Source organism: Tachypleus tridentatus, chromosome 1, assembly GCF_004210375.1.
Source record: "Tachypleus tridentatus isolate NWPU-2018 chromosome 1, ASM421037v1, whole genome shotgun sequence".
NCBI classification, from domain to species: domain Eukaryota; kingdom Metazoa; phylum Arthropoda; class Merostomata; order Xiphosura; family Limulidae; genus Tachypleus; species Tachypleus tridentatus.
The window spans coordinates 133,438,498-133,451,398 of NC_134825.1; the positions used below are offsets into that span (position 1 = coordinate 133,438,498).

Here is a 12,901-nt window from a genome sequence, read left to right on the forward strand (position 1 = left end):
TTTTAATGACCATGAAAAGGGAAAGGGGAGAAATAAGTGAAGTGCTTTCTTTAGAAATTTGTATAACTAAATAAATTAATAAATGTTGTGTAAATATCCTATACAGATGGCTTAAATAATATTCACAACATGGATAAAGGGGGGGAACCCTTTCTATACACCAAGCACAAGCTTTTTATTTCCTGTGAAATGAGGAAGTTAGTGGTTGTTGATTTTACTTTGTTGTTTTATCAAGTGTTCACAACTGCACAAAATAGGAGAAAGAAAATGTTAAGATTCTATATTTGTTTCTTCATAAGTATTTCAATGAAGATTATCTCAGCATTACACATGCACAAACCATTTAAGTGGTAAATGCATGAAATAATCAATTTGAGGCAGCAGTAGTGACCATATCACACTCAACAAATAATGCTGATTTGTCTGTTTTTTCAGTGATGTCGAGAAAACCCACTTGTAGAGAAATATATATGCAAAAACGGCCGTATTTTAAGTTTTTAAGTTTTTCTATGAATCCCAAAGTATGCATTTATATTTGCTGAGAAATGATTATCCCTTGGAAATATAACTAGTCATTTCATTTGTTATTTCTTTCTTCTCTGTTTGAGGTTTTACTGTTAGAAGGCCTTTTGAGTATACTTCTCATAATGCTACAGCATCCGGTCTGAATAATCTTTAAAGAAGTATAGCTTTGGAAGCAACTACAGGCAAAGTCTAATTCATATTGTAGAATACAGATTATAAGCCTGCGTATAGATTAAATAAAGTGGTGTGAGCAGTAACGTTGGGAAGTGACTAGACAGAGCTCCTGCAGGGGGTGAACAAAAGAATCCAAAGGGAAGTTTAGAAGTCTTATAGAGATATAGAAAGTTTTTATACAGTTTCTTTAGATGTTTATTTAATTCCTAAAAATGTTTTTATTTGAAATTATCTGTTTGAAATATAATTGTTTTATGACAAAACTTCAGCTTTGTGAGGTGAGCAACTATAGTAAAGCGACAGCATAATATTTAAATTATTTAAATCTTTATTTAGTCAATGTTATCCTTAAGTTTGTTGCATTTAATTTAAACAATGTAAATAAGTAAAATATTATTTATTAAAAATAAACTGTATTTGTTAGAAGGAAATTTATTTTGAGTAAGAATTTGTTAGCAAAAATAGGTAGTAGTGACACCACTGGGAAAGGTTAGACCCATTGGTAAGTCTATCAATTTTTTTCCATATTTTATATAACTTATAAGTGGAGACTACTGCAGTCTGCAAAACTGTTTCAAGAGAAATGTGTTAATGAATGGCAATGAAGTAGAAATTGACTAAATATATGAAATGGAACTTTCTGATTAACAATTTAAAAAAAATGAAATTTTAAGGTTAAAGAAATTACTTTTTTTTCTTCAAAACAATGTCTTACAATAACATTTTAGAAAGTTCACAACCTAGAGAATGAGAGAATTACTAAATCAACTTGCATGAATTTTCCTCCAATCTACAAAATGTCAAAGGCCACTACTTATTTGAGAGGTGTTTTTTTGTGTATGATTTTTTCTTTTGTTATAATTCATTTATCAATAAAAGTAAATGATATATAAGAACTAATTTGGTCTTAACTACAACCATAATTGTATTATAGTAAAATATATTTTTCCTACAGCTTACCTTATATTTGTATAATTGGGCTACTGAATTGTGCACCAGTATTATCAGTATGATGACTCGTCTGGTTTTGTGGCATAACTCTCGTGCCATTGTGCTGAACAGTGTCATCTCTCAGAAATTGGGCTTCTTTAATAATCAGCCTTTGGAACGTGCTGTTAAAACAATACATGGGACCCAAAAAATCTCAAGTAAGAAGATAATAAAATTTGTCTATTTAATATGAAAATAGTATCTGTGTACATAATTTGGATCATTCATACTAACTAGTATCTAGCAAACATGAACCACTTTGTTGTCAAACTTCTGAGCCTGTAGTCTATTAACCTACCAAATTGTTTAGAGGAACATTTAACAATACTAGAAAACATTTCATACTCATGAATTTTTAGAAGTTACATAGGGCTTTTAAACCTAATAAATGAGTAAATTTGTATTTGTTTGAAGTCACTATAGATATAATAGTTCTAACTTTCAATGTATTTGGTATATCTTCACAAAATCTAGCAGTCTTTCAGTTGACGTTACGAGTCTTTCACATACAAAAAATGATTTTTCAGTGAAATAATTTCAATAAACTGAAACAAAAATTTGTTAATGTATATATTACATAGTTGTTTTGAACAGCTCTTTTCCAAAGTAATTTGTGCTGAATGACAATGAAATAGAATTGTTATTCACCTTCAGAAAAGTCTATGAATAGCAACACTATTAGTTCAGTGTAGAGCATTTAAGAAACACTAAACATTTTTTTGTTTATTTGAAGTTGTGCATTACTATTGAAATTTGTGGAAAGATAAAATATTAACACCAGTCCTGTTGCGCTACATGTATGTGAAGTTTTATTTAAGTCAAAATGCATCCAATCTTGTGATACTATAAAGGTTACTTTTATAATTAATTAGCTCTTATTAGATTGGAAAAAAAAAAAAAAATGTCATTGTAACTTATGGATTTGTGTGTGTGTATGTGTGTTAGGAGCTCACTTTTGTAATCTGTTGTAATTAGCTTAGAAAAAGATATTTAAAAATTAGTGGAGTTATTACATACTAGATACGACAAAGATTTCACTGTGTATTTGAAAGTTTATCATTAATAATTTAAAATAAGTTATTTCTTTGCCACTTCTTCCATAATACTGTGTTTGTTCCTAACAGTTTTTGTTCTGTTTCCTTTTCAGACAGTGGTGACCAGTTTCCTGCCCATTAATGTAAATCAAATAACTCTTCTCATAAAGTATCTCAGCCCTCCTCATCGAGATATTCAGCATGGCAGTATTGTAGGAGGTCGACATGTTATTTCTGGTAGTAGTCAGACAAATTTCCCAAACATGCTTGAATTCCTTCGAGATTCACAACCACCACATCCTTTACATAAAGCTCATTATGGCCTTTTGAGAGATCCAGTTATGAGGCATGGAAAGCAACTTGATGAAACACGTATTAACTCGGAAGGAAGAGGTAGTTGTCTTGGTCTTTTGTTTGTTTGTTTTGAATTTCATGCAAAGCTACGCGAGATCTATCTGCACTTTTTGGTCTTTTTATACTGGTGATTAAAATATTAAAAACCTGTAATTTAGCTTTGGGGGAAAAATTAAGATCATTATGGTTTCTTTCAAGTTTTTTATTAAATAAGTGATCTCCATACTCTTAAGTTCTCAGTAAAATGCACTTAGGATATGAGTCCTTTTAATTATCCCACTGAAAGTTAGCATTTGAGAAATGTTGAACAAGCATTGTATTAAAAGGTTAAGCAAACTATTTCAAAATACATTTTGTTCAAGTTATCAAATATTAAGCTTGCAAAAGTAAAACCTTATTTGTTCCCTTCACACAGTAATCCATCATTTATGGGGTGGATAAAATAAATGTAATCAATATATTTAGATCACTACATTATAAAAACTTTATCAGAATTTATATCAAACAATCAGTGCTGATGAAGTGATGTTCATCATCCACCAGAACTTATTTGTATTAACAGATTGATTACATCTGCTTTCAGAAAAATAGCCATCATTCAGTCATTTATGGTTAGATATTTAATGGAATAGTTTCTCTCATCTTGACTCCTTTTAAGCTTGTACATTCTTATGGCAATTTTGTAATGAAAATAAGCCTTACTGATTTTTTAAAAAATGTTTTACTGTGTATTAAAATTTTCATTTATGCAAATCAAAATATTTTCGTCCAAAGATTCATAACTATAAGTAGGCTTTAAAGTGTGCAGTACAGTATGCATAGTTAGTTTTGCATTAATTAAAATCTACTGTAGCTTCAACATTCAATTTGTTTTGCTGAATCTGAATTAAATATTAATTTTATCGATTAAATAATTAAATTTGCTGATCTACAAGTCATTATAAATTTCAATAGAACAAACATCATTTATTACAAATTCTACAGTATATGTTTATTTAAAATATTATACTATGAATTATTATGTGAACAATCTTTAAGTTGTCTTAAGTGTAATAATCATTTACCACACTGCTCTGTTTAAGCTACTCATGTACCATCGTGTATGTTAACGAGAATGTATTTTAAACTTTCTATGAAATACACTCACAAACATCTTGATAAACAAATTAATGTAACAGAGTGTGTGCTTTTATAAAAAATAGTTTTCATGAGAATATTTAAAATAAGACAAAGGCAATAACAAAATTAGTGAAAGGTCACTATATAGATATCAGCGAAAAGAATTGTTTTAACTATTGAAATCAGTATGTATTACATATATTTGTAAAAAGTTTTATAAAAGTCGTTTTTTTTTAATTTTGGGAGTGAACTTTGAAATTCTGTTATAGAAAACTAATGTGGATATTGTAGTGATTAGGTACTTATCCTAATTTGAGTCGTGTTTAATTTATTCTAAAACTATAATTATTGTAAAAAATGTGCTGAATGACAATGAAATAGAATTGTTATCCACCTTCAGAAAAGTCTGAATAGCAACACTATTAGTTCAGTGTAGAGCATTTAAGAAACACTAAACAATTTTTGTAGTTTATTTGAAGTTGTGCATTACTATTGAAATTTGTGGAAAGATAAAATATTAAGCTGTACAGCTGGTCAGGCAAAATGGATTTTTTTACCTTTTCATCAAAATAATTTTACATAACTGACAAAAGGAATTCAGTGTATGCAACTTTTAAATATTCATCAAATGAAAATGATATAATTTTATGTAAAATTTTGTTCACTCAAATTTTGATTCAAAAGCTTTTAAGATAATTCATGTTAAAAATTAAACTTTTCTGAACAAATGCCTAAATGCATCATAGAATGTACCATGTGTATTATATTTTCTGCATTATTCATTAGTTCCTCTTAATTTTACCAAAATTAATATAATCATCTAGGACATGATAGTTTTATACAACATTTGGACATGTGTACTCAACATCTGGTGTTATTACAGTTTTATGACACTTCACTTTTATTGAACTTTCAGACTTACAAGATTTACAAACAATGTGGCAGGCTCGAGGAAGTAGCTCAAATGTGCCATTTATGGTAAGTTGTGCAATTTTATATATGTGTGTGTGTGTGTGTGTGTGTGTGTGAAAGTAATATTGGAAGATTGATTGTAGACTTTTAATAGCAAATGAAAGAAAATGTTATTAGGTTGAGAAAATCAGTTACAAAATCAGTTTTTGAGTTGTTCAAAAGCAAAAGTAAATATTGAATTAGCCAATTTGAGCAAATTATTTTAATTTTCTTTTTTATTGAAACAATTATGACCTTAAAAGTTTTACTTAATTTCATTTGTTAGGCTTTGTGATATAGTTCATTAATTTATCAAGCCAAATTATTATTTAATCTACATGGTATATTTACATATTTCAATATATGACCCAAAGTGCTAAGAAAATTCTTTCTGTTCCTACCACCATTTCTTGAGTAGTGAGTGAAGGTTTTTCTTGTAAATCATCTTACATTTATTTTTAAATCATATAGGCTTTAATGGAACTTTCATACATGTTTAGTGGTTCATGTATACCTCTTATTTTAGTTTTGTTCTTAACTCTGGATCAATAAAATTGTTATTGTTTACTATTAAGCAGTTAAATTCTATTTTAGATACATATCCTTAATTTTACAGTTATAAGGATTATCTGTATATATTTTTATCTGATATTTTTGTACTAAATACATTAGCCACATTATACATGAATACTTTAAGTTTAGGATATATCTGTAATAAGGTATACAGGTTATTTGTTTGCATTCTTGTGCAGGTTTGCTGCATGTAGTTCTGACATTTTTTAACAGACTCTCCAGCTTTGTTCAGTTGTAATAATTATGCTTATAATATTGACCATAAAATGCAAATGAATGTAAGCATATGTTTGTGAATTAGGCAACTCCATGATTATGAGAGCCTGTGCATCATTAGTAAGTTGTTTCCTTACAAAACAAAGACATTTAGCCAATGAATGATGCTTTAAGAAACGAGGGCTTTCTTTGTATAATGGTTGAAAGTCTCTCAAAATTAGCACTTTCTTATTGGTGATTGTATGCATTTTACTTAGTACCTTTGTTGTGTGGTAATCTTATTGATACTAAATTTGCATGCCATGAGTATTGACCAAGAAAAGAATGAGCAGAGTTAAACTGAGTCACATTATACATTTATATCAATAGAATATAAAGAAGAAAATGTAAAACATTTTTTTCATTAAACACAGCTTTTATTTAGATACTTCATTGTTAAGAAAAATTGTCATAGCCTGTAAACAGAAATCTGTTAAAGGACTAGCCACATGATCATTATTCAAAAATCCATACAGACTTTGTCATATATCTCATTAATTTTAAGGGTTTATGAAGTTACTTTAAAACACCATATTTATGCATATTTGAAAAGAAAATTTAGTTATAGTTGTAGTGGAGAGAGGGGATAAGAGTATCCATTGCAACCCTCAAACCTCAGACTGACTTTCCTCAAATTTATCCATGACTCACTTATATACCCTGTAGCTGGCTATAAAAATATCATAAACATGTTCTGTGAATTCTTTTATTTATTTTAGCCTTATGTTACATTTATCTGTCTCACAGAAACTTCTGTTGAGTATGTGTTCTCAGGACAGCTGTAATGGGTATTAAAACTATAATTAAAATAAAATACAGGACAACATTTTGACCTTATTAGTTCATCTTTATGTTAACAAAGAGAGTTGCAATTTAATACTTATACCAGACATCTTGAGGATACATTTCTACTTCAAGTGGATTTTTCGTCATCACGAATGACTCACTAAGGTGATTATAGACATTCTCTGGGGTAGGGCAAATCCTATCTCAATTATGTGTAGAAATTGAAATATTACTTTGAATGTCTGGCTGTATATGAACCCTGTGAATTAATAGAATATACACTTGGATCTTTTGTCTGACCTGTTTAATATAATTCTTTTTCTTACTTTGTTCAAATATTGCAAAAGTCGTTTCAGCCACAGCATCCAGTTTTAAGTATAAGCAACTAGAAGCCAACATGTTTAGAACCCTCACACATGATTTAATTAATAAAAAATCTTTATTGTTTCCTTGAGTTTGTATTCCTTTGGTGTTTCTTATAAATTTGTCCTGAAAAATAATATTCTTTATAATATTTCTGGATTTTATGGATACATTAAGGAGATGTGAGAGTAACACACACACAAGTTAAAAAGTAACATTTTGGAGCTGTAATCAAGATTTTTTTATTGTGATTTGTTTACTTTAAACATGTTTATTTTCCTTCCATTTGTTTATTTGATACTTAACATTTGTAAGTCATTTATGGAAGGGTGCTTTCTAAATTCACATAAAATTTATGAGGGAGAGCTATGGTTAAATGTGGAGTCAATTTGAGAAAAAGGCAAAGACTAGGAGAGAATACTCTCTTATATTCATAGTTTTTACTGCCAGTGGTGAGGTCTTTAAAGACATTTTTGATCCATCATCAAAGAGGTGTCAAGATGTAAATGCTTGACAGTGATGCATGTCATTGCAATGCCATCAGACAGTAATTGGCATCTTATGATTCAGCTAGGGTAGGAGGTACACACAGTATTGGCAGTAAGATTTTTCTGCAACAGACTGAGCCTGGAGATGTTGCATTTCTTTGGACTTCTAGGAGATGAGAGTTTCATTTGAATGCACACAGCCTATCAACTACACAGCAGTAGAGAGGTTGGAATCAGGTGTCTATCAGCTCCACCATTTAACTGTAGAAATGATTTGAAGTAATCATTTTCTGTTAGTGCTTAATGGAATGTTCAGACAGGACTTGGACTGTTTCCTTAAGTGTTTTGCCCAAGTTGTTGTTTGTAATTTATGACCCCGAGAACATGTCATGGAATTTCTAATAATTTGGATAAGGGACAACTTGACAACTGAAACATAGTTGTTAATGTGTTATGCGAAAGATTTGACCCTATGGAGAACAGAGTAATCTATAGGGCCACTTCAAAATCCTGAAGGCAAATGCCACGTGTAAATTTAGCCTTGTTAATGAATGATTTAAGGAGATTTTGTGAACAGGCATTGGCAGGTATGTCTGCAAAGAGATTCTAATTAATAAATGAGTTGAAGCTGTTTAGTAAACTCGCATGGCACCACATAGATCTGAAGGACATATCTTCTTTCACTGATTCAATTTGAAATGTTGTATCATACTATGTATAGGAGTGGAGGAAGTATTCAGTAGCAACGTTAATTGTGGATCCAGATCCAAATAGTTTCCAGTGTCTCTGTGATAACTGTAAAGGCATGATGGAAATGTTTTACAATTACAAAGCTGCAGTGAGAGAGATGTCCCATGTGTCGATATTGTTCTTGTCATTGGTTGCATGTTTCAAATTGTAGCAGAAAACTTAAAAATGGTATTCCAGTACATTAAAGATACAGGCTTGAAATTGAAACCTGGAGATTGTGTTCTCATGCTTGCACAAGTTGAATTCTTCAGTTTTGCAGTCACTGGAAGTGGTGTAATAGCTAATCATATGAAGATTGTAACAGTCCAGAACTTGATCCCCTCTTTTAATAAAGAAGAAATCTTTAATATTCCAAGTTTTTGGCTAATTTTTCTAAATGTCTGTAATGTTGTTTGCATTGACTAAATTTATAATGTTTTGTAAAGACATATTCCCAGTTTGTTTTTCTCTCAAGAGAATTCACAGAATATAGCTGTTCCTGTACTCAAAGTTGAGAAAGACATTTGGTATTTTATTGCTGCCATTGATTCATTTACTGAGTGGTGTGAAGCTTATCCATTGCCTGTCACATTAATGTTGTTTCAGTCTTTTTCAAATGTATTGGTTGAAGAATGGATTCACTCTTCAGTGCATGTGTAAAACTCCACATGGACTAAGGTGGTAAATTCAACAACCATTTGTGCAGAATTAAATTATGTGTTCTTTGAAAACTTACACTTCACCCCATGAAACTGAATCTCATAGTTTGAATGAATAGGCAGTACTGACTGTTCAGTATATGCTTGATGATTTCTTTTTACTCTGACTGATCTGATTGGGATGAGCACCAACTGTATGTCATGCCATTCTGCACAAATGAGCTATAGTTGGCCAGTTTTTTAAAGACTTCTGATGTTTAGATGAAAGTAAATCTCCCTATGAATCTGATATATTGTGCACTACTCAATGTCCACAGGAGTATGTGCAAAGACTGTGTTCTGATGTAATCAGTATGCTGCATTTGTTCAGCTGCAAGTGAGTAAATAGGTCATGTATCAAAAGAGATGTTATGACAAAAGTTAACAGAATAGAATTTTGTGTCTGTTGACTGGGTATGGTGTTGGTGTGAGCCTGCAACATAGAAACATCTTTTTGGTGCTAAACTTGTTTGTTGACAATTTAATGAAGTAAAATACATGTTAATGTAGCCATGTAACACATTTACACATGTCAAACACATTGAGAAGCTTCAACTCATTACACACTTACAAGCCTATAGAGAACTGATTACCCCAGGAATTAAGAGTAGAAGAACAGGTTAACTCTGATCAGAACACTGTGTTGTAATGTTATCTATGATGAGTAATATGCTATTATTATTTATCTAGTTGTTTGATAAACAAACATGCAAAGGGACTTTGTGAGCATATAGTAGTATAATAATTAATAAACAAACAAAAATTAGTTTAACATTATCATGCATCTTATTGCCTTTATATTTGTAATACTGTTAATTTTATATGACAATGAAAGATGCTCTGAATTAGGTACTTGTTTAATTTCATCTCTCTTTTGAAAGTTTTTAATGTAGATAATTCTGAAGTTTTATCTATTAAAATTTGTTATGAAGGCTGACATTAGTTACATAGTGTAGATGCTCTTTGTCTTGGGGATAAAGATGGAAGTACTGATTATAGTTTTATCATTAATTTATGTATTTGTGTGATCAGGACAAGCTTCATCTGGTGAGGAAAGTGGGTCGACTTACTCACTTTTGTCTGACGCCATTATTATTTAGCCCAGCATGGAGATGGAAGGTGGGCCCCATTCGAGACCATACTTTTGATAACAGTATTTTTGGAATTGGAACAGGAGAGAAAGCAACTGAACAATCCCAGACAGAACAGAAAATATCTGGTGTAAGTTTTGTTTAAACTGATTTAGGTAATAGCTGTTTTTTAAGCTGTCAGAATTGAGGAAAATGTATTTTATGCTATACTGAAGGAATTTTGTAATAATAGTTGAATTTGATTTACAGCACTGAGTAAGGTGAAAAAAGTATATACTTAGCAAAATAGCTAAGCAGTAGATAATACGTAAAATATTAAAAGTAGCAGCTGCACAACTGTAACTCAATTAAAATAATCTTATAAGTAGAAACAAAGAAGTTTGACTCCATATCTAATCAAAGGAAAGATATTAAATAGTTTTCATCAAAAATTGTTTTTATAAATTCACATTCTAATGTAGCTATTTTACCACATTTGTCCACATTTCTTCTACAAAATTTTATTTTACAATTACTTACAATATTACTGAAGTTTCTTTCACTCGTGTGTGTAATAAACCCCTCTGTATATATTTTTCCATTAATGGTTCAGTATATTTTTCTTATATATCTGTCAAGCATGTTTGTTCTCTACTCCTTAGATTTATTTTCTGCTTATAATCAGTTTTCTGTCTAACCATTTTATTTTCTTTGTAATTTGCACAGGAATTATTCCTTTATTGTCTTCTGGTATCCTGGTGGAAACACTCATCTTTTTCTGCTTCGTTGCATATTTGCTCTATGCTATTTTTCTTATATAGTGCTGTTATAATTTTTATATAATTGTAATTTCATATTTCTTCCATTCAGTACTTTTCACTATCCTATCGGTTTTTATTTGTTGAGTATTGCTTTTTATTTTTACCCTCTCTCTGCTATATTATTATTTCAAAGGAGAACTGTATTTTTATACACTTTTTTAAATATTCTGTTCAAGTTTCAAAATGAATTTCAATATCCTTATTTTTAGTATGTGGTCAACACTCCATGTTTTTATCAAATATTTTTGATACATTTCTATATAAATTTTTTTTCTGTTGTTGTTTATTGGCTATTACTTTTTGTTTCTTCTCTCTCTCCCATCAATGTAAAAACAAAGGCTTCCATTTTTTGGTAAATTTTGCTTTTCCTTGTAATAACATATTTCAATTTTCATATTATTCAAATTTTAGTCTAATTTTCCTACTCTAATTTCTTCTTTTATTTTATTTTATTTTAACATTTTTTCTTGTACATATGTTTCTATGTTCTTCAATGGTACTCATTCATTTTAAATACTTATTCTTCTGTTTTGTATATTTAACTATAGTCAGTGTTGGTCATTTCCTCCTTTTCCCACAACACAGAATGCTCTTGCTATTCTCTCTAATTCTTTTTTAATCATCCTAAAAGGAATCTTTTTCATTTTAAACCACATATACTCAGCAGACTTTTAACTCAACTGTCTGGCACAGCCTGGAGGTTAGGGCATTTGAGGGTCACTGGTTCAAATACCATACCTGATGGTTCATTCTGCTATGTGTTGGTATGGAATAGCCCAAGAGTTAATCAAAATGTTATTTTTACATCTTTACTTTTATTCAGTTTGACAGCTTATGTTATGTTTTTGTTTTGTTTTTATCCTCTGTGGTCGTGTTTCTTCATTTTCTTTTCTTTTGCACTTTTCATCTGTAATTGCTGTGCTTTTTTTTAAAAAGCTTTTCTATATTTTTTACACTGATTTGTTTACTAATTCCTTCCCAATTTTAGTATGGACTCCACTTAAGTTGTATGTGTACAATAAATTATGTCATATATTAATTAATTTTGGAACTTAATTGTTCCTTCAATATTTGCACTGCACTATGTAATTGACTTCAACACAGTTTTTTTTTTTTTAGATGTTATATTTAAAACTTGTTTTTCAACAAACATGTATGTTGCTATCTTATGTCACACAGTGCCCATAGTCAAGATATTATCAAGGCACTTGCCATTATGTCATGCGACTAAGACAATCCATGATAGTTTAAAGATTTTCCACTACCTGTGGCTTGGATTGTGGTGATCTAAACTATTACATATTTTTAGTGTATGTGCTGTATGGGACCTTTACTTCACATACAAATTTCAAGACAAATTATTAAGATATACATGAAAAATGAATTCTGCAGTTTTAATTAAAGTTGTTTTTTTCTTTTCACCAAAAGTATGGAAAGTTATTTGATAGAAAGACATTCTTAATTTTTATGAATTTCTGCCAAGTTTGTACACTGATAGGCCCTTAAAACATACAAGTAGGTGCCAAATTTGGTTTTAATATAAACCACATATGTAAAGTCATTCAAGAAAAACAGCTCATTTTTGACAACAACAACAACAAATTGTACATGTGTCTGCAAAATGGTACATGAGCTATCAGTTTAAAAATTTTAATACAGCTTCACCTGAGAGCAAAAGTGAACCATTTATAATATTTTGTCATTTATACTATAGATGAGTGACTTAGAGTAGCAAACCTGTAAGGTTTTCAAAAGGGCATTCAAGTTGGTTAGCCCAAGCAAATTAGTAGTTTTTAGCTCAAGGTGTCAAAAGGATGATCTGGGTGTAGTGATGGGTAAAACAAAATATGTAGTGTAGCTAATTAATGAATGAGTATTTTTTTATAAAATTTTTATCAGTGTAGCTATTAGTTTGGCCATAAATTTTGATTTCATTTCTTTCAATTGTATTCTTAATTCCCTCCTTCCTTG

General features: G+C 30.1%; 1 protein-coding gene across 1 annotated transcript in view; it reads left to right on the top strand.

Moving 5' to 3' along the window:
- The window catches only part of LOC143233166 (KICSTOR complex protein SZT2-like), a 211,072-nt gene that overhangs the window by 171,846 nt on the left and 26,325 nt on the right, over nt 1–12,901 (top strand). The window contains exons 53-56 of the mRNA XM_076469126.1: nt 1,655–1,847; nt 2,814–3,116; nt 5,113–5,174; nt 10,072–10,260. Coding sequence (XP_076325241.1) covers nt 1,655–1,847; nt 2,814–3,116; nt 5,113–5,174; nt 10,072–10,260 — 747 coding nt within the window. The remainder of the gene's footprint in view (nt 1–1,654; nt 1,848–2,813; nt 3,117–5,112; nt 5,175–10,071; nt 10,261–12,901) is intronic.